At 34.4% G+C, this 25,697-nt stretch overlaps 1 protein-coding gene across 2 annotated transcripts in view; it reads right to left on the reverse strand.

Moving 5' to 3' along the window:
• IntS2 (integrator complex subunit 2) overlaps nucleotides 1-25,697 on the reverse strand; it is a 271,634-nt gene that overhangs the window by 120,806 nt on the left and 125,131 nt on the right. For both annotated transcript variants that reach the window (XM_090401055.1, XM_090401054.1), the window contains exons 7-8: nucleotides 18,681-18,856; nucleotides 4,914-5,111 (exon numbers count right to left, since the gene is read on the reverse strand). In XM_090401055.1, the coding sequence (XP_090257181.1) occupies nucleotides 4,914-5,111; nucleotides 18,681-18,856 (374 nt within the window). The remainder of the gene's footprint in view (nucleotides 1-4,913; nucleotides 5,112-18,680; nucleotides 18,857-25,697) is intronic.

Genomic DNA, 25,697 nt, shown 5'->3' on the forward strand with positions numbered 1-25,697 from the left:
CCTTGTAGACAACCTCATCACATGCCTTTCTGGCTGAATTAATCAGTGTTTTCTTCAGTGATTGCCACTGAATCTCCAAGTTTTGGTTCCTATTCTCAAATCCTTTCATTGTTTCTTGATCACATTAAATAAAGACTAAAATACACAAACATTATTCATGTTTGTGTATTCAGTCTTCATTGAATGTGATGTTTTATTTATGTTTCTTGTCTTTTTTTAAATCTTAAAACTGAAGCAAATATATCGTTCACTATTTCAATAAAATTATCTGTGAATTTTATTCAATTGGATCTGAATATATCATCAATTTAATTTTGTATTAGCTAAAGTTTAAACCCTTTTCCTAGTCTCTGTCAAGGTCATATAGCGTTCTCTGAGCTGCATTGTATTTTACTAACAGAACAATGTCATCTATAAAACATAAATGATTTAGAGTTCTTCCATTAATGTTAATTCAATAATTCTCCCCTGATACATTCTCTAAGACTTCTTTTGATGTAGCAGGAAACAATTTAGGTGATATCAGATCTTACTCACCCCACTCTTAATATTGAATTCCTTTCCCTAATGTTCTAACTTTAAACTGGCTTCCAAGTTGTGATGTATAGTTTTTAATAATCTTGTAATGGTAATATTTATTGATATTAATGGTAATAAAGATTGGAATGAAGAGACTGCATCTGGGGGAAAAGAGAATGAATTTCAGTTTTTGAGAGACAATTTATTGAATATGATCATCTCATCAGATGATAATATTATAAATGGGGGACCAAATCTTGTATCAGTTGGTGAGCGTGACCATGAGGTGATCACTTGCAGGGTGGCCAGCTATATGAGGATTTCTGTTGGAAAGGGATATATGTGGAATTATAAAGCTTTTCATTATGAAAAGCTCAGGAGACAGCTTGCAGCAATAACCTGGAATGAGGATCTGGATGGAAAGGATATCTCAATGCTGCTTGAGTTCTAATCAAGAACTATCTGGTCGAGGCAATATCAGAATGTATTCCAAAGGTCAAGAGATTAAATAGATCAGATGTGAAATGGATGAATCAAGAAGTAAGGTATGCAATCTGGAAGACGGTATTCTAGAAGAAGCACAAGATGAGTAGTAATAATAATAACCAGTTGCATGAGAGTACGAAGAGCAGGAGAGGAAGGTGACTCACATGATAATGATGATGGTAGCAAAAGTGATACAAGCAGCAGTTAACTAATGAGGCTGAAAAAAATCCTATGGAGTTTTTTCAATATGTGGCAAGCAGAAGAAAGAATGATTATGGGGGGATGATGCTGATTGGTGAAAATGGTACAATGATAACTACCACAAAGGATATAGCTTAGGTATTTAATGAACAATTCATGAAGGTATTTCATTCTTATGAATGAGACATCATGCAGAACGTGCATATAGTGGGAAGAGGGGAGGAGGAACTGTTAGTAAGTGAGCAAGAGGTATATGAGGAATTAAATAAACTTGATGTTAATAGGCTGTAGGACTTGATATTTCACCACGTGTTTTGAGGAAATGTTCCAGGAATTCATTGCCGACAATTCATCATGGGAAAATTCTTTGCAGACAAATCATTTGCAGAGAAAATTAATTGCGAGGAAAATTCATTCCGAAGAATATTCATCGCAGAGACTCTTCATCACGAGAAAGTTCACTGTGTGGAAGATTCTTTGCAAGAAAATTTGAAATTCTATGGTAATGTCATTCCCATATAGGAAAGAAAACAAATATTTTATGCATTATTTATTATTTCGATTATATTTAGAATTCTCAAGTTTTTTTTATTCCATATAAAGTTATTAATATTCTTTCTTACTATGGGCTCTGTAGATGGAATATTGATTTTTAGAAAACTAGGGTGGTTAGGGAGTAAAAGCACCACATTTAAGAATATTTAGGGATAATAGTTATTTCCAACTAATATTTATAGCTAACTATTTACATATTCCTATTATTCCTATTAACTATTTTAACTATTTATAGGTAAAATAGTTATTAGGGAGAATAAAATATTTAAGAATAGTTAGAGAGAAAGGGCACAATATTTAAGACTATTTATTCTTCTAACCATTCAGTATTTTTCTGTTCTGCATATTTAGACACCCATCCAGATGTGATATATTTTTGTTTATCTGAACTAATTCAGAAGATTAGGTGTTTCAGTTATTGAATACACATGTATTTTGAAAACCACTGCACTTTTACTGCGTAGTAAAGACATCTTGTATGCTGCTATCATTTGCAGAGCTAGTTTAAAATCATATCTGAACTAATTCAGAAGATTAGGTGTTTCAGTTATTGAATACACGTGCATTTTGAAAACCACTGCACTTTTACTGCGTAGTAAAGCCATCTTGTATGCTGCTATCATTTGCAGAGCTAGAGATCATAGGCACACTTTTGAGTAATTAATTATATTAAAGAAAATGATAAGGAAAATCAGCATAAGCTAAATTGCCACATTTCAGATATGTATTCCTGATTGAATCAGGAATACATGTATGGATCAGGAATATATGCATGGATATGTATTCCTGATTGAATGTCTGGTTAGTGTTTTTTATCACTGTGCTGTTATCACTGCTAGTTTCATTTAGAAATTTTTCAAAGTAATTACTCCATACTTCAAGGATATCTTTTTCTCCGGTTTTCATATCACCTTTGTCATCTCTAATTCCTTTTACAGCACTCTTTCCTCCATTTCTAAGCTTCTTCAACAACCTCCAGAATATCTTGCCATTTATATTGCCATGAATTCATCCTTCTGAGCTATGCAGTGTAGCCACTGTAAAACTTTTATACCTCCATACTTGAGCATTTCTGGTCTGATATCATCTACTCCAGCTGCCTTTCCACATTTCAGATTTTTGATGGCTTTTTCTACTTCAAGAATGGATATGTATTTCTGATTGCATGCCTGGTCAGTGTTTTTTATCACTGTGCTGTCATCACTGCTAGTTTCATTTAACAATTTTTCAAAGTAATTACTCCATACTTCAAATATCTTTTTCTCCAGTTTTCATATCACCTTTGTGATCTCTAATTCCTTTTACAGCACTCTTTCCTCCATTTCTGAGATTCTTCAACAACCTCTAGAATATCTTGCCATCTTCTTGATATTTATTTTCTATGTTCTTACCAAAGTCTTCCCATGACTTTTGTTTAGCTAGTTTTACACAGCTTTTAGCTTTCTTACATTTGTCTCTGTATTCTCTAAGAACACAAGCTGACTTATTTGCCAGGAACTTTTGATATGCTTTCTTCTTTTCCTTCACTGCCTCTTTAACTTCCTGTGTCCACCAGGGAGTTCTGATTTTTCTATCCTTGCAGACAACCTCACCACATGCCTCTCTGGCAGAATCAATCAATGTTTTCTTCAGAGCTTGCCACTGAATCTCCAAGGTTTGATTCCTGTTCTCAAACATTTTCATTTTTTCTTGAATAATGTTTGTATATGTACAGTTCACATCTGCAAACTGCTCAACTTTTATTCGTTTTAAAACTTTCTTACATGTTCTTCTTTTCAATATGAAATTCAATTTTATCTTGCTTAAGACTAAATGGTGATCACTTCCAATTTCAAATCCTCTGTACACTCTAGTGTCCTGCTCCAGAGAGAAAACATCACTATCAACAATAATATAGTCAATGAGACTTTTCTTATTCCTTGCCTCTTCTCTCCATGTGAATTTGTGCACATTTTTATGTTGGAACACGATGTTAGTAATAACCAGTCCATGTCCTGAGCAGAAATCCAACAAGTATTTGCCATTATTATTAGCTTTGTTCTTTTCTCCAAATTTTCCCAAAACATTTTTGTATGTCTGACAATTTTCCTACTCTGCTATTTAGATCCCCAACAAGAACCAACTTTTCATTTTTCATTGTGTCAGTTGCTTTTTCTAAAGCATCAACAAATTCCTCCACTTCTACCTTAGTAGAACCTTCTGTGGGACCATAGGCACAAATAAGTCTCATTGTCCAGTTCCCCATTCTGATATTTGCCCACATCACTCTACTTGAAATTGCCTGCCATTCAAGAAGATTAGCCTCGTATTTAATGTTGAATACTATGGCTACCCCTTCTTTTCCTTGATTGTCATTGCCTGAATATAACATTTTGTATTTACTGCTCAGAAAGATATCACCAGTTTTTGTCTTTTTTGTTTCAGTCACCACTATTATGTCGATCTGGTACTTATCTAATTCCTCAGCTAGCTCCATTTCTTTGCCATTCTTTTGGATGTTAATCATAAAAATGTAGGGATAAGGAAGCAATTATCCCCCATTATAGAAGAGGAAAAGTTGCAATTACGAAATAGAATATCAATATAAGGCTTTGATATGATTCCATCTGGATTACTGTAAACAGTAGTTTTGGATGTTAATCCAAATCTGCTGGACTAGGAGGTGGATGAGATGTCAGTAGCCGTAATAATAAGTTGATCTCATCTTCATTAAACCTTAAAAAAAATGTAAAAAACATATCAATAAAACATATTCTGTAGTCAAAAATATAACCACTGGATGTTTCTTTCTTCACTCCCCCATCAACTTCTCAGCTTCACCATTTTCACTGCTATAATTCTGACTCTTACTGATGTGAACTACACATCAATTTGGAAAAGACTAATAAATAAGTGCATTAGATAATGCTGCATCAAGGATTTGTCTAATGTACACTTATACACAATATAAGTACGTACAGAAGGTAGCTTTTCTATATGTCCTCTTACATTTAAGGTAGAATAAACTGCTGTTCCTTAATATTTAGAAAACTGAGGGCTTTTGACATGAAAAATACAACAAGTGTAAAATCTTTATAACACTAGTTTCGACATTATTCTAATAAATTAAATTAAAGATAAGTTAAAGAGGGGGAAAAATAACCTCATTCTACCTTCCAAAATAGCTTTCTTCTTTCAGTAACCACTGAATCCATTCTGTAGCTCTTCTTTCATTTTCTGGATTACTAAGGAGTGAAGGACATGCTAAAAGCATGCATAATCCAAGTGACACAAATCTAATTCCTGCTGGACTAGGAGGTGGATGAGATGTCAGTAGCTGTAATAATAAGTTGATCTCATCTTCATTAAACCTTAAAAAAAATGTAAAAAAAAAAACAAAATAATTGAGATATATACCTTCAGCAAAATATAAAATATATTTAATGCTATCTGGAACTATGAAGACATCATGTTTGGAACTAATCTATGACTATATTCTATGAAATAAACCAGATCGTCTACAGTAAGATATAAATTTATTTACACTGACTAATTTCACAGCATCTGATTTTTTATCTAATTTCTCAGCATTAGAAATTAGATAAAATAAGTTAAAGGATGTTAAATACATAAAACATAAACCATATTATTTAAAATATGAAGAAGAGAGGAGAAAATTAATACCTTTTAGAAAAATGTAACAATTACTTGATGATCATGTAAACTCCTTGGAAAGAAGTTAACAGACCCCCCCGTGGGCAAGTGCATCGTGCCATTTAACAAGTCATGTGTTTGTAGCTAGTATAAACTGAAGGAACATGATGCTCCCAAGTCAGGGCAACTATGTCCAGGTGAAATGGCTGTGAGAAGGGAACTGAAATAGTTGGAAAGAGGCATTGTGATAGGATGCCCTGTTCCAGGACTATCTGTTTGGCAAATTGTTGACAAATTGGGCCACCCCAGGTCAGCAATCAGTGATACTATACTGAGACGGAAGCAACGGGAGTCAACTGCAAGTGCTACCTGCAGCAGAAGGCCCACCACACTCAACGAACATGACCATAGGGTGCTACGAAGGATAATGTGTAAAAACGCTATTAGTCGGCCACCACATTGAATGAAGAGTTCTAGGCATCAACTGGAACATGAATTTGCAGAAAAGCATTCAGAACCAAGCTCACAGCATGGGTTTTCATGGTAGGACTACCATATGCAATCCCCAATTACATATGGTAGTCCATATGTAATTGGGGATTACTCGAACCAACAACATGCAGTGTCATCTTCAGTGGTGCAAAGAACGTGTACACTGGGACATAGAAGCTTTGAAAGCTATGCTACGGAGCAACAAATCATGCTACACCGTCTACTGAGCAGATGGATGTGTGTGGCGGATGCCCAGTGAATGTCTCTTACCAGAGTGTATAACCCCAATTATGAAATTCGGAGGTAGCAGTGTGATGGTATGGTCTGGTTTTTCGTGGTTTGGCCTCGGACTTGTGGTGCTACAAACATTGAACACCATTAAGTATTTGAACATTCTAGACAATTTCATGTTTCCTGCTTTGTGGCATTTCTATAGAAATGACTATTGTCTCTTTCAGCAAGACATTGCACCTGCTGCCGTAACTGCGTGGTTTGTACATGAACATCACTGCAATTGACTGTCCTCCACAGAGCCCTGATCTCAAACCCTATTGAACATCTGTGGGATGAAGTGGGTGAAGTCAAGGGACGTCCACCCACAATAGTTCAGGACTTCATTATTTGCCTACAGGAAGAATGATCCAAAATTCCCATTGATGGAAAGTATGTTCAGTAGAATTGCTGCAGCCATCGCATGAAAAGGAGATCCTTTATCTTATTAAGGTGGGCTCAATGGCTGGCTGTTCCTCACACTATGGTGTCCATTGACTTCTTTCCAAGCAGCGTGCATAATATCACACCATACATGTTGTGACATGGCGATGTACAGATAACAGATATGTTTTTAATGAATGAATAAAAATTGCATCAATGAAAATTCGTGTTTTGTTGTTAGGTTGGAACATTTAACAACATTTAAAAATCTGAGTGGCTCACATTACACTTCACATCCTTGCTCAACCTCCCTAATCATGTACAAATACAATGAACTATGGAGATTGTTCAGGAGTTAACAGATATTGTTAGTGCAAGATAGACAAAGAATTGTGCCAATTTATCTTCACTTTGTTGTTGTTGTTATGTTCCATCGAGTCGTTTTCAACTCCTGATGATTCTATGAACATACACTCTCCATTTAGATCTGTCCCTGGCCATATTTTTCAGAATTTCCAAGCCGTTAACATTCCAGTTGTTTCTTTAACTCCATCCACCCATCTAATTCTTGGTCTTACTCTTCTTTTGCTTCCATCAACTTTAGCAAGCATCATCATCTTCTCCAGACTGTCATTTGCTCACATAATATGTCCAAAGTATGACAATTTTTGCTTGATGATCATAGCTTCGAGGGAGCAATCTGGCTTTATTCTGTCTATCACTGATTTATTGGTTTGCTTTGCAGTCCATGGTATTCTTAGTAAACATCTCCAAACCCATAATTCAAATGCATCTATCTTCCTTTTTTCACTCTTTCTCAGGGTCCAACTTTCACAGTCATACAATACCACAGGGAATACAATTGCTTTCATGATTCTGATTTTTGTTGCGAGGCTAATATCTTTATCTTTAAAAATCTTGCTTAAATTTGTCATTGCTTACTTTCCAAGTAATAATCTTCTTCAGTACACTAACCATCTTTATCAATTTGGGATCATAGGAGCAAAAAATTGTTAATTGCTTCCATTTTCTCCCCATCTACCTCAAAATCATTAAGTTCACATGTTGCCATAACTTTTGTCTTTTTGAGATTAAGTTTAAGGCCATATTTAGCACTTTCTTTAACTTTCTTTAACTTTCATAATAAGTTCCTCCAAATCTTCTTTGCATTCTGCTAACAAGGTGGTATCATCTGCATACATACCTCAAATTATTAATATTTCTTCCACCAATTTTAATTCCAACTGAAGACTCCTTCAGCCCTGCCATTCTTAAAATGTATTCGCTGTACAAGTTAAACAGCTATGGAGATAAAATACATCCTTGTCGCACCCCTTTACCTATTGTAAAATACTCAGTTTCTCCAAGATTTGTTCAGATAGTTGTTCATAATAAAGATTCCTCAAAAGGATAATGAAATGCTCTGGTATTCCCATTGTTCTTAACGCATTCCACAGTTTCACATGATCTACAGAGTCAAAACCCTTACTATAGTCAAGGAAACAAAGGTAGACATTCGTTTGATATTCCTGTGCTCTTTCTATTATCTATCTCACATTGGCGATCTGATCTCTTGTTCCTCTGCCTTCTCGAAATCCTGCTGTTCATCTGGCATTTCTCTCTTCATGAATAGTTCCAGTCTTTTGTGAATGATCTTAAGTAAGACTTTACTTGCATGAGAAATCAGTGCTATAGTTCTGTAATTTTTGCACTCTCTTGCATTACCTTTCTTCAATAAAGGTATATAAATGATTTTTTCCATTCCCTAGGCCAGTGGTGGCGAACCTTTTTATGTGCACGTGCCAAAAATTTACAAATCAAGTTGATGACGTACCTAACAGTTTTTAGTAGGGGAAAAATGAATATAAAATCTATTAATTAATTTATAATAATATATTTTATAAATAATTATTTATAATTTTATAAATAATATTTAATTTTATTTATAATATTTATTTATATATAAATTTATAATATTATTCAGTGTAAAATTGATTATTGTATTATTAAATTGATTTTAATATTGGTTTAAAAAAAAACACTAGTGAGAAAAATATTTATGCATTGTAACTCACCATTGAAATCAGCTGAGCAGAGGAAGCTCAACTTGTCGGCAAAATGCTTACTGTATTTATTCGAATATATAACTTGCCCTCGCGTATAACTCACACCCCTGATTTTACTTTACGAAAAAAGACATCAAAAAGTTTTGCATATTACCTTGCACACGAAAAATGTTTAAACATGTCACGATGAGGCGATAGTAACTCACCCCCCCCCTCGGTTAAAAACACGCCCTCCCCAAAGCCATTATACTGCAGATGCAAGAAAAATAAGTGTAGTTTTACTGTATCCCTGAATAAGGTACAGAGGCTTTTGCAGTCTGTGTAATATATTTCTCAACAAATTGTGATTCATTAGTTAGCGCTGTTTTTATTCCAGCTGTTTCTAATTGCACTATTATTGTCCCCTCCCACAGAAACTATGCTGCACAGACTCAAGTCAACAATTGTGTTTCAGTGCAACCATATTATTATAATTATTATTATAAAAACGTCCATGGAGTCAAAGACTCATCATGGGAGGTCCACTATTATACACACAGTTTATCATACCGCGCCTTAAATATATTCACTGTCTCTGCGCTCACCACACTCTCAGGCAATGCATTCCAATCACTCACCACTCTCTATGCAAAAAAACCTGCTCCTCAATCCCTTGCTCATACCCTCCTTATACAGCTTCCAGGGATGAACTCTTGTTCTCCTGCTATCCTCACCCATTCTGTGCAAAACCTCCCCGACAGTAATCTGATAATAAACTCTTAACAGCTTATATGTCTCGATCATATCCCCCCCCTCCTCCTTCTATCCACCAATTTCTGCAAATTGCATTTTGTCAATCTGTCTTCATACTCTACATCCCAGAGACTAGAAACCACCTTAGTCAATCACCTCTGAACTTTTTCCAGTGCATTTTCATCTTTTTGAAAAATAGGTGACCAGATATGGATTACTGTGCACAGTAATCCATATGTGGCCTGATCAAAGCCTTATACAAAGGAACCATAACATCCTTAATTCTACAAGTCAGTGTCCACATCATTCCCATTATCCGCTGTGTTGTCTTTACAATTTTAGGTCCTCCTCTACCTCTTCTAAGATATTTTCACCGATTGTGTAGTTTACATCCCATCTCTGCTTCCCAAATTTCAAAACCTTACACTTTGAAACATTGTATTGACATCCCCACTCATTTACCCATTCAGCCAGTGTATTCAAGTCCTTGCAAACTTACAGCATCCGCTCTACTCTTGATGGCTCTCCCCAACTTTGCATCATTTGCAAACAACTGCATATCACTATTCAAACCTCTCCATATATCATTTACATACAAATTAAACAGCAATGGATCCAAAACAGACTCTTGAGGTACACCACTAGTAACTTTCCTCTTCTGGGATATCGCTCCTCCATAGACAACTCGCTGATACCTATCAGACAGCCAATCTCCAATCCAGCGAAGTAATCTATTGTTCAGCCCCATCTGTTCCAATTTAATTACCAGCTTGTCATGTGGCAATTTATCAAACACCTTTGCAAAATCTAAATATACCACTGTTATATGCAACACCCTTATTCAACTCACTTGTCACTTTATTATAAAAAGTAAGCATATTGCTAAAGCACGATCTTCCTTTAGTAAATCCATGCTAACTGCCAAAGAGTATTTTTCTGTCAACCGAATTCTGAATCTTAGTTAGATACTGCACTGAAACACAGTATCTAACTAAAAACTATTGTCCAATTTTTCAATTACATGAAATAAGTGCTTTTATTGCATTTGAAATTCTCGATGTCATTATGACAGATCACAAAAACTAACTTCAAATAAAATTCTACCACAAATTGAAACATACCATATAATTACTATGGACCATATGTTCTTTATCTAAGAGAATAGTCCTTTATTTCACTGCTCTGTCCTTTAGATTTATTTTTTATTCTAAAATCACCATTTTGTCCTTTATTTTGTGAATTAAAATAGTAAATTGAATATTAATGCCAACATATTTAAAGATGCAATTCATAAATTTTATGAAACCTGCATTGATTATTTAAATAACTGGGACAGCTGTTTCGTGGAAATTAAAGTATTTGAATGGGTCCTACTAGGAGAAATCCCCCTGTGGGCGAAGATCAAGGAAAGTGTTTTGTTCATTTCCAGTCACTGAAACTTAAATATAAATGACAGCGAACTATTTGATGAAGTTTCGTGTAGTAAAAGTTATGTCACCAGTGAAAAGATCGAAGAATGGTGAAAAAAATGACGTAGTAGGGTTGAATATTTTAAATATTTCACAGATAAACACGTATCTTTTAAAAACATTTTAAAAATCATTGAATTTTGCTTATGTCTCCCTGGATCTAATGACCCCACTGAACAAATATTTTCATTAGTGAAAAATATGTGGACCAGTGAAAAAAAGCCAATTAAAAATCAAAACATTGAAAGCATGCATTTATACCAAATGGAACTTTGACATGAATTGAATACAGTTTTATGAATTTTTAAAACACAAAACTGATTTATTAAAAAAAAGTTCATCCTTGTGTAAAGTATCACAATTAAATTTTTTTAAGAAATAATATGATTGTTTAAAATGCTATGTATATGCTTATATTTTAAAATAAACGTTATAAAGCTTTTTAGTTTTAGTGAAACAAATAAACACAACACCCTGTTTTTTTTATTTATCATGAAACAATTCTGATTTGTCCTTTATTTTCTCCAAAAAAATATGGTCAGTGTACATAAAATGTGTGTGTGTGTTCGCCTGCCTGTTCAAAAGCGAACAAGCAGTATGAGTAATGAGAAGTTCCGTCGGAATGATAAACGACACCCTGTCGTGAATGTGTTAAAACTAGGAAATAGATAGTGAATATTGTTATGACAGTTTCAGATGTTATGGAATTCGGTTGAAGAGAATTAGCATTTCAACTCAACACTTGTCGGTTGTCTTTGGGTCGTGTGATCTTTTGTTAATACCGCACCAATCATATGCATATCTTCATAGCTGCTCTCTCGTGTAAAACAAAATTTAACTTGTATGTATTGTAATAATTAAAAAAAGTTGAATAATTTATAAACGTATAAAAGGATATCACTTGAAAATTGTTGATGTGCCACCTCTGGCAAGTGTGCCATAGATTCGCCATCTATGCCCTAGGCTATGTAGTTTGGATGTGATCCAAATTTGCTGACATAGAGCTGTTAAAAGTTTAACTGCCTCTTCTCCAAGAGCTTTGAGCAGCTCAATAGGTATTCCATCCCCCTCCTGGTGCTTTCTTACGGATAGCTGTTGCGGTGCCCACTTCACTCTCCAGTGGTACTGGCTCCTGTGTATAATCCTGCTCTTCAAATTTCTCAATAATTTTGGAGTCCTTTCTGTAAAGGGCTTCTGTATACTCTTTCCATCTTTCTTTGATGTCTGCAACTTACAGAAGTGTTTATTGTCAATATTGTCACCTTGGCACTAAACTTGCCTTTTAGTTTTCTGATCTTTTTGAAAAGATCTCGTGTTTTTCGTTTCTTGTTTTGGTCTTCTATTTGTTGGCTAATTCCTTGTTAAAGTATTTTTTTCTTGTCTTTTTTGGCTCGTCGTTGAAACTCTGCATTCAATTGCTGTACTTCCTGCAAATTTTCTGTGGCCTTCATTTTCCTCCTTTCCTGAGCAGTTTTGATGGCATCTTCTGAGAGCCATTTAAACTTCTTCTTACAAACTGTTGGAATATTCTTCTTTGCTTCTGTTGTAATTATATCTTTAATCTCTTCCCATAGTTCATCTGGTTCTCTTTCACACAAATTGAGTGTGTTGAATCTGTTCTGTATACTAATATTGTATTCATCTTCAACTACTTTATAGCTACTGTTTACTGCCAGCTGCTGCTTCAACTAAATAAAGTTCTACATTTTCAGCAAAAGAAACCTATGTTACTGACCTTTCAAACCAAAAATAGTGTAATAAAATTTAAATTCTGATTTTTCATTAGGGGTATCTAGGCAAGACAATTTTTAGAACAAGCATCAGATAGCATACACTCCTATTGGGAGACAATCATTTTAGAAACATCTTTAACATAGCTGTAAACAAGATTCCTTATCCAGTGCAAGAGCCTTGATACTTTTTATTCCCCCCCCCCATTACACAAACAATTCCTACAACTACACGAATGAGGGGAATGGTATAGTGACAAACATTTTGTGCCCTGAAGATGCTGCTTTGAAACTTAGCAAAATATGAATATCATCATAATCAAATTCCTGATATGTATCCTTGGTGGGGGAGGAGGGGTACAGGATATTATGACAGTACTACTTGAAAAGTTCACATCATCACACTGACCACCTGATAATTTTCCTCCAAATTGATGTATTATATGTCAGAACAGCAATATTAACAGATCTTATATTTGTCTTGCATTTCTTACTATATCAGGGTTTTACAAACTATGAGGTGTACCTCCTGTGGGGGAAGTAGTACGAACAGAGTCCAAGGGAGGTTGAAGAGCCATTTAGTTTGTACATTGTGTGATTGGTGCCTTCAAGTAAAGAATGTCACTTGGGAAAAGACACATGGCGAAGGACAATTATGCAAATTTTCCTAATTTGGAGAATATTCTTTCTTGAAAAAATTTTATAGAAACTATCACAGAATTGATTCAATGTGATATTTTGACTCATCTAAAAAATCTCACGGATGCATTCAAGATTTTTTCCTTCAAAATGAATTGACCAGTGGATTCAGAATCCTTTATCTTTTAAAATGGATGATGCTGATAAGAAGGAATGATCTCATCAAACTACTGTCCAACCACAGATGAGAGACCCCTTCGACACTTCTGTGCATGGCAGAAGGTGAATCCATTTTGATAATAGGGTAATCAACGTTTCATGGGATGAGTATTTATTATTATATGTCGGAAAATAAGCTTTTCTTTTATGAAAATTCTAGTTTTTAAAGTGGTAACTATTTTGCTTGTACAAACAGCTATAAAATTTTAGCACATGATTTTGCATGTTGGTGACGAATTAGTACATTGCCTTATTCCTTTCTTCCCTTCAACATGAAATGACTCTTCTTGGCAGTGTGCCAGCCGGGACTCTCAGATCTGTGGTCAGACAGTACAGAACAAATCTTTGCTTATGCAAAATTTTGTTAATCAAAATCTTGATGAATTCTGATGTTCCCAAATGGCTGCATACCCAGTTTTGGCAAGTAATATTTTTCAGCCTTGATCCCATTTACTACAACTTATCTATGTGAATCTGAATTTTCAGCATTAGTGTGATGAGGAAGTTTAGAAATCGATTGGATGCCAAACATGATATTCACCTAGCAATGTCAAAGACCATTTCTCAACTTTATGTCCTAAATGGTCGAAAGCAGCAACATCCATTGCATTAGAGTGGTTACAAAGAATTATATAATTATTTTGTAATTGTTTAGGATAAATTTTATTTGAACATTTTTATTTTTTATATCTTTATTAAAAATAAATTTCATTGTATTGCTTTCATTGTTTATGTGTGTTCATTTTGGTGTTTGGATTTTTAGGGGAGGTCTGTGCATTAAGATTACACTAAAGGGAGGTGTCATGGCAAAAAGTTTGGGAACTACTATACTACAGTAATCTACCATTTATCCAACCCTTCAATTATCTAAATGACAAGTTTGAATAATTGAAGTACTTTAATGGTGCTGTATAGAGAAATCAGTGGACATGCAAGGATCAGTTAATTGAAGGATTGTTGTTTTGAAGGTCAGATAAACAGCAGATTATTTTATATCAATCCACCTAGAGCTTGGCCCTTTTCTAGGTTATTTTTAGTCATTCCTGCAACACATACCAGTTTTGCTGAACTATTTTCTACCATTGTTTAAACAACTGTACCTCCTGAGGTTAATTGAGCTCACACTTTCCTGAATGCTAACAATTTCAAGTTCCTTACTAATACCCTCATTTTAAACATGATTCTGCCATTGATGCCATCTGCTCACTCTTGTAATCTTTCTCTGACTTCTCACATCTGTGGTCCCCAGTCTTTTATCAAGTGTTTCATTTCTAACCCAGCTCCCAGATCCATAAATTGGTTTCAGCACTGTCTTATATACAACTAATTTAGTGTTTTGACTGATTTCTTTTTTATTCCATATTAACCATATTAATTTATTCAGCTGACTTCATACCATACCACCTTTACTAATTTTGTTGTATATTTCCATATTTAATTTGTAACTTTCATTAAAAATTGTGCCTAAACAGCTGAAATGTTTTACAGGTTCTCCATTCAGAATATAGTTCATGGTTTCAATGTTTCTGTCTATTTTTATTATCTTTTGTCCTTTTCTTGCAGATTTTCATACCAAATTTATTACAACAATTATTAAATTTAGAAGATTTTGCAGGCTTACGCTGGATTTTTTTTAGAAGTACAACATTATCTGTATAAAGTATAGAGCTAAGATTAATATCACCTATTTTGATATCAGGTTTAATACCACTCTCCTTCACAATGTGATCCATAGAGATAATGAATAACAGTGGAGATAATGTGCAACCTTGTTGCACACCTGATTTAGCATCAAACCATCTTCCTATGTCTCCCTCAATTCTAACTGCTGACCTATGGCTCAAACAGAGCCTGTGTAATGTCCCATTTACATCGTATAACTGTAATGCCTTGAAGAGCTTTCTTCTTGGCACCTTGTCAAGAAGAAATGCCTTGTTAAGATCTATGAAACTTAAATACAAATCCTTGTTATATCTCAAGATTTTTCAACTATTTGTGTTAAAGTGGAAATCAGATCCCGACAACTCTATTTGGCCCGAATCTAGCTTGTTCTTCACCAAGCTTCTTTTTCCACAATCTTTCTTAGCCATTTCTCAAATATACTTTCATAAATTTTGCCAGGAACATTTAGTGCAGAAATATATCTAATTATCACACTTTTATTTCCCTTACTATTCTCAAAGATACTTTTTCTAATCAAATTTCCTGTTAACTTTTTGCTTATATCAATATACTTTTAATCTGAATAGCTTTCAAAATTGTTTATATATACTTTACTCATAAAGAATAAATCATTTTAAGTTATCTAAAAGCAATATTAATTTTAAATTTCATTTGTTTATTTAACTTTAAATGAATAATAAATTCAACCATTACTTGGATTTTTTTAATGACCCAACAAAAGAGGTCACTAAACTTACTGCACAGTGCAGTTTTGTGTGTATGTATCTTTAACCATAGTGCTGTTTGTGGTTAAAGACAAAGAAAGAATTTGTTTATGTGTTTTGTGAACAGCTGGAGATTATAGACCTTGGAAAATGGTACATTTAATGTGGTTCCAAAAAACAGAGGGAAAATAAATGAAAGAGGAAGATGCAAAGTCAGATCAGTAAGTTTCAAGTTGAACTGTGCAACAGTAGTTGTTCATGTTTTTACAGCTAGAAAAAGGTGGAGGAAGAATGGCAGCAAGTTTGATTAAGCAGCACCCATGAAGCATCAGCAGCTACTCATTTTTATATGCTTAAAGGAAAGTGAAGGAAAAATAATAGCCAGTTCAGCAGGGCAATACAATACTCCCTTTTTATCCAGAAAAGGCATAAAGCAGAAAGAGAACATCAATGACAGTGATGACTTAAGTGAGTTTGGGGGGGGGGGGGGTGGTAGGAGAGAGAGAGAGCATCTTAAACAGACTGCCCAGTTATGGATAGCATCAGGTATTAACAGGTTTCTGACGTGCCATCCCAAATGCAAGTAACCTATTCTAAGGTTGGACAGATTTGTGATTTATACACTGTTAAGAAATGTATAGCTGTGATATGGAGTGAAGCCAGTAGATGTAAGCTGAACTGGCTAGAACCGGATTTTGGCGGGATTTTAATTGGAAAAAGAAAGTAAAGAGAGAGAGGAGAAGCATTCAGGACAGCAAGAAGTGAAGTAACGGGTGGCAATAAGAGGATTTGGGAAATGCCATAAATAGATTAAAAAAGGACAGGGAAATTAATAGGCAATTCGGAATATTTCTACGGAATTCTAAAATTACGACGGATTCCAATTGTTTTGAGGAAGAATAGTGCAAAGCTGAATTTAATGCATAGAAGAAAATAAGGAATAAGTAGATTACCTAAAACGAGTGCGTCGAGACTTGTGAAACTCTATGTTTAATATTTCACTTATTACAGTGAAGATTTCTTTTGAATAGTGTTACTTCAAAGTAATAGTTAACTACAGTTTTAAGTGTGCCTATAGTAAATCCAGTGTGTAAAAGGTGTAACCCAGTAAGAGCAGTCCTTTTTTGTATTTCAGTGTGAAGAAATAAGAGTTAGCTCCACCTGATATATCTTAACATTAACTGTGGTGTTCTACTAAAAATAGCTGAAGTATGGAGCTTTAAAGTGTTTCCCCCTTGAAATGATAACTACCTCATAATTAAATTAAGTGTTTGTTGACTAAGAGAGAATTAGAAAATTCTACCTTAAGAATAATTACTGTAAAATTCTGGAACATTGAACTGTGTGAACCATTTTCAATTATTTGGAAGAATTTGAAGAATTGACAGCTGAATGTTTAATGCCTAATGTTTTTATGTTTGTTATGAGTATTTGAACTAAGTAGATGCATAAAAGAATTGAATTATCTCATTGAATAGAGACAAGTTGTGATAATAGTATTTAAGCGTTGGAGAATAAGATCTGTAAATTTAACTTCAATCTTTAAACCAAACCGAGAGGCTACTAGTGTCTCAGAGATATTTTGAATATTGTTCAATTAGATTATCTTGCTTAGAAAATTATGCTTAAATGTACATGTTCTATGACCCTGTATTAAATGTTTATTTTATTGAATTCATTTGTTGTTTACCTGATTTTTCTTCATTGCACCACTCATAAAACTTATTCGAACCTTGCAGAAGCCTTAAATGATAATATTAACCTCGGCCTGTATAAAGTGAGATTGAAAAAGTTAGTTGATGATTGATTCTTCTGTATTATATAGACTAATCTGAATATAGGGTGGTGCAGGATAATATAAATTTCTCTATATTTGGATCGGTATCAATCAGCATCTAACAAAATAAAAACGGAATCTAAAGAAATAAGAATAGATCCAACTAACCAACAAAAATGGATCAATTAGCAAGATGGACGACACAACAATACTAAAGAAGCATAACAGCATTAACAGGCAATATGGATTTTGAGCACAATGAAGGGGGGGGATACTATCTGGATCATGAGACATCGGTATATGGACTATTCGAGAATTTTCTGTATTTTTGGAAAGAAAGATAATTTTTGTGGAGGGGGTGTAGAATGCAATGAGCTGTTCTTATATAGTGGTAGGTGATAAAACTGACGAGGAGGTTAGTTTTATCACCTACCACTCACATCTATCATTCACATCTGGATGTGAATGATAGAAGCACTCAAGACTATCTGCCATATAAGCAAGAGGCAGGTCTTTCCTATTTGACCCTTTCATTGGATATGAATTTGTTGATAGCTTTTTTTACCATCATTACAGGAAAATGACATTAAAAAAAAGCATACAGTCTGAGAGCAAGGTTGCTATTTTTTGACTAGTGAGTTTGAGATATACTAAATTTTCATCATGAACTATTTCATACATGGAGAATAAAAGTTTGGATAATCGGGGGGGGGGGGGGGGGGGGGGGGCAAAAAGTGAAAGTCCTCTTGAAGCAAGAGGATTATTTCAATTATTCAATCAGGGCAGATGTTTAGATTAGAAGCATATAAGCAAATCAATGAAAGGAAGGAGCAGAAGTCACAAAAATACCATTATGCCAAAGATCATGAGATTGAAAATTGTTGGGTGAAACATGATCATTTTAAAAGGAAATGTGGACAAGGTTATAGTCTGAGTTACCAAAAGGAGATCTGACATCTATATAATCTGGAAGGCAAATTGGTTAAGAAAGTCACCAGTGTTGGGAGGACAGTTAGGGTTTTTTTTGGTATTCTGACAATGAGTGTTCAATCATTACTGATAGAAAATGGACAGTATACAAATTAGCTCTAATTATCTAACAAGATAAACTTATGACTTACTTCAGACCAGCAATACCACGTAGAGCACAATACAAACGAAGAAGTGAACTTGCTTGAACTACTTTAGAATCAGGAAGATTATGCTGGTCGATACTAAATAACACAAGATTTTGAAGTCTTTGGAGTAATTCTTCTCTTAGCGGATTTAATGTAGAGTTATTTTCACCTTCAGCTTTCTATAAAATGATTTTAGAAATGAGATTCAAACAAGGTTTCATAATAAATATTTTCTTAAAAAACAATTCCCTTAATTTTCAAGGATTCATTGTGACTAGCTTCTTTTACCATATTTTTAAATCACAAATCAACCGTTTTCCTTTCTGAATGCTTTATATAGAGAAGAGGCCTCACAATTTTAGCATATTATGGCCTTAACTTATTTGCAATAAAATGGAATGACAAGATAAAAAGATATGGACATTTATGACAGACATGTAGAGATACATAAAATCAGCTAAAAACAGAAAACATGGTGAGCCATTCCTCCAGCAGTGGACTGAAGTGAACTTGATATTTAGTTAGCAACCAAAAATTGTATTTGGAAAAGAAGCAAGCTTTCTACCCATGTTCAATAGTTTTAAATTTCATAATCAAGTTTTAATTATATTATCATCTAGCTTTTGCCATTATATATGTACCTTATAAATAGATATGTAATTTCAGCAAGTTCTTATTGAAAAGAAAGTAAATTATACTTACCAAAAAATTATTTTTTTTGGTAAGCATAATTACCAAATTTTCATCATTATTTTACTAAAGAGTGAGAAAACAAAAGTTTGCACGTGAAACATCTTTGCAGCAATGCTACCTGAATACAGAAGCAGTTGACTTTGCATCAATTTCACCTCAATGGTAAAAACATTTAGCCTGGAAACAAAATATTTTTACAATTGTACAATTTACCTTATTTTACTGAAAAGTGTTTGCTCACTCTTGAATACAATAAGGATGAAAACAAGAATATAATTTCTTGTCAAGTGAAATTTACTTCCTTAAATTATGAATAGTATAAAATGACGATGCATCATTTTTTTTTACTGAATATGAATATATAACTTGTTTTTTTTTTTTTTGTTTTATCATTGAGTATCTCCATGATCCTAGCTTCCACTGATGAGGGAGTTTATCCCCAAGAGTAGGGTAGGTAGGTTCTTGTTGGTTACTGTCTAAAGCCAAGGTCTGGCATGTTGGTCTGGGTGACTCTTCACGTGTTGTGTATGACATAGAGCTCTGGAAGAGACAGCACAAAGCTCGCAAATTTTGTGATGTTTATCATCTGATAACAATTCTCATGAAACATCTGGCAAAACCATCATGTTGCTGGTCTTGTATAAACTTCACTAGTTTTTGTTCCTTTTTGGTATGGAAACTAAATATTTTTAAAAATATTTAGTTTCCATATTTTCATTATTGAAAATATATGGTCCATCTGATTAATCATATTCCTTGTTTACCAGTTTTATTTATGCTTCATTTTCAACTAATTTTTCTTACTGTACATTCTCATCTCAATCAAGTTTGGCTCCCAATATTTAGTCATCTTCACCTTCCAAAAACATACAACCAGGTATGTCTTTTTAATTACTCTTTGGTATAAATTAAAAATTTTATATTAGTAATGTAGCTTAGCCTCTGGTTGGGGAAACAGGGTGGTTCCATTACCTAATAAGCTTTGATATTCTCTGTTATTATTTGAAATCAGAGGCAACATGAAACATAGTTTCAAAAAATGTTTATATTAAGCAAGAAGAGTTTGGCTGGCTTCTATATTCTCAGCAATTAAATGATTAAGAGACTATTACCATAAAATCTCAGATTAGTTTTGTTTGTACATTATGGAATGCAAAGACTGTAAAGTTCCTACCTAAATCTTCATTTTTAATGATTCTGCACTGATGCCATCTGCTTAATTTTTCTCAAAATTCTGATATCTGTGGTCTCTATTCCTTGATCAACTTTTATTTCTAACCCAACTCCAGATCTTAAGGTAAAATGGTTTGAACTATTTTGTGTTCTGACTAATTTCTCTCAAATTCCAAATAAGTTTATTTAGTTGATTCCCTACCATTCCAGCTATGCTTATTCTATTGTCTACTTCCAAATTTAACTTGCAATCTTCACTAAAAATTGTTCCTAAATAGCTGAAATGTTTTACTTGCCCCATCGGTTTCTTACAGCAATTCAATTTAGTTATGGAATCCTGCAGACTTGTAATGATTTATTAAAGAGTATTATATCATATGTATAAAGTAAAATGTTAAGGTTGACATCTGCAATTATGCCACTTTCTTTAATGGAAAATCAGGTGTGAGATACAGATAATGTGTATCTCACACCTGATTTTCCATCAAATTCTTCCTGTACCTACTTGAATGTTCTGATGAATAATGACTGCTGACTTGCAACTCAAACTATGTTAGCCAATAAGGCATCCTGCTCATGCCACATAACTGAGGCAATTCAAACACCTTTTCTCTTTGCACCTTGTCTTATGTTATTTTCCAGATCTAAAAACATCTGTACAAATTATTGTTATATTCCATGATTTCCGTAATGCTTGTCTTAAAATGAAAATCTGATTCTGAACTCAGTTTATTCTCTAAACTTTTCTTCCACAATTCTTCTTCTTCTTAGCCACATAATCTTTACCTGAAACGCTTAGTATGGGAAATTGTTAGTAAATCTCGCACTGTTTTATTTCCTTTTTTTTTTTTATAGATGATTACCAGGACTTGAAAAAAAAAGTAATACTCATCTCTTTGCCTGTGGTAAGTGAAAATGTTCATTTGATGAGTAAAAAAATCAGAAGAGAAGTTTCATTTTAAATGATAATTTTATTTATGTAATGCTGTGCTTAAGGATCAAAGCTGTATAACTGAGATGAGACCTCCACATAGCCTTTAAAGGAATGTGGAGAACCGACCAGGGCTTCTGACCTAATGTCCAGTCCTCAACTTCTCATGGTGCACCCTGTTGGGTATCTACCTGGATACTGAATGAACAAGGATGGGTTGGCAATTTGGGATTTAGCCGAACAAATTGTATTCATACTGCCCGGTTAAACAAGGCCCACCATTGTTTTCACCAGGAAACCAGGGCAAACAGCGAAAAGTCAGCTACTGGAACAAATCTGACAAGCACACCCCAACTCAATATCACAAGAGTTAAAGATCGATACTATCAACATAAGAAGCCTGAATGGCAAAGAAATGAAGCTAGTTGTGGAATTAGATAAGTACCAGATCGAGATAATAGGGATGACTCAAACAAAAAACACAAAAACTGGTGATATCTTTCTGAGCAATAAATACAAAATGTTATATTCAGGCAATGACAATCAAGGAAAAGAAGGGGTAGCCATAGTATTCAACACAAAATACGAGGCTAATCTTCTTGAATGGCAGGCAGTTTCAAGTAGAGTGATGTGGGCAAATATCAGAATGGGGAACTGGACAATGAGACTTATTTGTGCTTATGGTCCCACAGAAGGCTCTACTAAGGTAGAAGTGGAGGAATTTTTTGATGCTTTAGAGAAAGCAACTGACACAATGAAAAAGTGGTACTTGTTGGGGATCTAAATAGCAGAGTAGGAAATGATTGTCAGACATACAAAAATATTTTGGGAAAATTTGGAGAAAAGAGCAAAGCTAATAATAATGGCAAATACCTGTTGGATTTTTCCCCAGGACATGGACTGGTTATTACTAACACCATGTTCCAACATAAAAATGTGCACAAATTCACATGGAGAGAAAGGCAAGGAATAAGAAAAGTCTCCTTGACTATGTCATTGTTGATAGTGATGTTTTCTCTCTGGTGCAGGACAGCACAGTGTACAGAGGATTTGAAATTGGAAGTAATCACTATTTAGTCTTGAGCAGGATAAAATTGAATTTCATATTGAAAAGAAGAACATGTAAGAAAGTTTTAAAGCAAATAAAAGTTGAGCAACTCTCAGATGTGAACTGTAGACTGAAATACACAAAGATTATTGAAGAAAAAATGAAAGAGTGTGAGAACAGAAACCAAACCTTAGAGATTCAGTGGCAAGCCTTGAAGAAAACCCTGATTGATTCAGCCAGAGAGGCAAGTGCTGAGGTTGTGTGCAAGGATAGAAAAATGATGGGCACAGGAAGTTAGAGAGGCAGTGAAGGAAAAGAAGAAAGCATATCAAAAGTTCCTGGCAAATAAGTCAGTTTGTGCTCTTAGAGAATACACAGACAAATGTAAGAACGCTAAACAAAAGTCATGGGAGGACTTTGGAACAGAAAATAAATATCAAGAAGGTGATAAGATATTCTGGAGGTTGATGAAGAAGCTTAGAAATGGAGAAAAGAGTACTGTAAAAGGAGTTAGAGATGATAAATATGACATGAAAATGGGAGAAAAAGATGTCCTTGAAGTATGGAGTAACTACTTTGAAAAATTGCTAAATGAAACAAGCAGTGATAGCACAGTGATAAAAAACACTTAGCAGGCATACAGTCAGGAATACATATCCATACTTGAAGTAGAAAAAGCCATCAAAGGCTTGAAATGTGGAAAGGCAGCAGGAGTAGATGATATCCAACCAGAAATGCTGAAGTATGGTGATATAAAAGTCCTACAGTGGCTGCACTGCATAGTTCAGTAGGCCTGGACAGAGGGACGAATTCCTGATGATCGGAGTAGAGCTCTCATAGTACCCATATATAAAAAGGGAAATAAAACAGAATGTGAGCATTACAGAGGTATTTCCTTACTGAGTGTTCCTGGCAAGATTTATGCCAGTCTACTCGAGAAACGGTTGAGAAGAATTGTGGAAGAAAAGCTTGGTGAAGAACAAGCTGGATTGAGGCCAAATAGAGGCTGTCAGAATCAGATCTTCACTTTACAACAAATAGTTGTTGATCTTGAAAAGGCATATGACAAGGTGCCAAGAGAGAAGCTGTTCAATACGCTACAGTTATATGGTGTCAATGGGGTTATATCAAGCAATACTTAGTCTTTATTTGAGTTGCAAGTCAGCAGTTAGAATTGAAGGAAGTACAGGAAGATGGTTTAATGTTAATTCTGTGTCAGACAAGGATGCACATTATCCCCTCTGTTATTCATTATCTATATGGATCACATTATGAAGGAAAGTGATATTAAACATGATATCAGAATTTGAGATGTTAATGTCAGCTTTTTGCTTTATGTGGACGATGTTATACTTCTAAATAAATCAGTGAAAAGTTTGCAAGATTCCCTGACTAAATTGAATAACTGTTGTAATAGATATGGCATGAAGGTCAGCAATAAAAAGACAAAGACAATGAAAATAGGTAGAATCATTGAAAATGTCAACTGTGTTGTGAACGGAGAAAGTGTGGAACAAGTAAAACATTTCAGCTACTTAGGCATGATTTTTACTGAAGATGGTAAATTAAATATGGAAATAGACAACAGAATCAACAAAGCTGGTATGGTAGGAAGTCAACTGAATAAATTCATATGGAATAAGAGAGAAATTAGCCAAAGCACTAAATTAGCTGTATAGATGACAGTATTCAACCCAGTTTTAACTTATGGATCTGAGAGCTGGGTCAGAAGTAAAACACTTGATCAAAGACTAGAGACAACAGATATGAGAGTCCTGAGAAAGATTAGAGGTGTGAACAGATGGCATCAATGGCAATATCATATTAAAAACAAGAATATTAGGAAAGAACTTGACATTTTCAGCATGCAGGAATACGTTAGCAGAGCTAATCTCAGGTGGTATGGTCACTATAACAGAATATGCGAGGAAAGATTAGCAAAACAAGTGCTCTCTGCCAGGTTGGAAGGAAAACGACTCAGAGGAAGACCAAGATATAGGTGGATTGATAAGGTACAAAGTGCCTTAGATGATAGAAATATAAGATCTGATAATGTTGGAGCCTTGACAAGTAACAGACTGATTTGGAGGAAAATTGTAGATAGGAATTAGTAATGATGTAAATTTTTCATGTAGTACTATCATATCCTGTACACCCCTCGAGGGTACATGTCAGGAATTTGATGATGATGATGATGATAATTTAGTTTTGAGCAGGATAAAAATGAATTTCACATTGAAAAGGAAAAAAGAATCAAAGATGGCAACTTGTAGATATGAATGGTAGACTCAAGTATACAAATTTTATCCAAAAAAATGAAATGAAGATATTTGAAAACCAGAACCAAACCTGAGAGACTCACTTGCAGGACCTTAAGAAAACACTGACTGATTCAGCAATACATGTAAAGAAGTTCGCTACAAGGACAGAAAATCAGAACTCTATCATGGAGGACTCAAGAAATTAATGAGCCAGCCATGGAAAAGCATATCAAAAGTGCCTAACAAGTAAACCAGCTTGTGCTGAGAGAATAAAGAAAAAAATGCAAGAAAGCAAATGAACACGTAAAAGAGTCCAAACAAAAAAGGTAATGGGAAGTAATTGGTAAAAATAGAGAAGACAAATATCAGGAAGGTGACAAAATGTTCTGGATGCTATTGAAAAAGATTAGAAATGGAGTAAAGGGTACTGTAAAGGAAACATAGGTAATAAGGGTGATTTAAAAAAGAAGACTGACAGCTATTCAGTTTTTTTTTTTTTTTTTTTTTTTTAACTGATCCCATACAAGAGAAGTCAAAGGACCTATAAGCATATCAGTACCGTATGTGTGAGGTGAAGGTGAGGACTGAGACAGAAGCTTATTGATATTTTTTTGAAGAGTTGTGAGTTATAGTTGCTGTTTGTAAATATTTCTTGCAGAAGGCTGTTTCAGGGAATGGAGGAAGAGAGAATAAAAGAAAAAGAAAAAGAAAATTTAGTGAGTTTGCAGATGCACAATGAAGAAGTGCTGGGAAGCTGCTGCTCTTGTATTAGAAGGTGCAATGCAACAGAAAGTAGAAGAATAATGATTGCTATTCAGTGGGGCATGGCTGTTGAGGTATCTGTAGAACAGACAGTGTGCTGAAACAATGCATCTGCAAGATAGAGATTCAAGTAAATCTGTAAAAGAGTGATC

The sequence above is a fragment of the Typopeltis vanoorti genome, chromosome 11 (assembly GCF_054136105.1).
Source record: "Typopeltis vanoorti isolate ZY-2024b chromosome 11, IOZ_Tvanoo_1.0, whole genome shotgun sequence".
Lineage (NCBI taxonomy): Eukaryota > Metazoa > Arthropoda > Arachnida > Uropygi > Thelyphonidae > Typopeltis > Typopeltis vanoorti.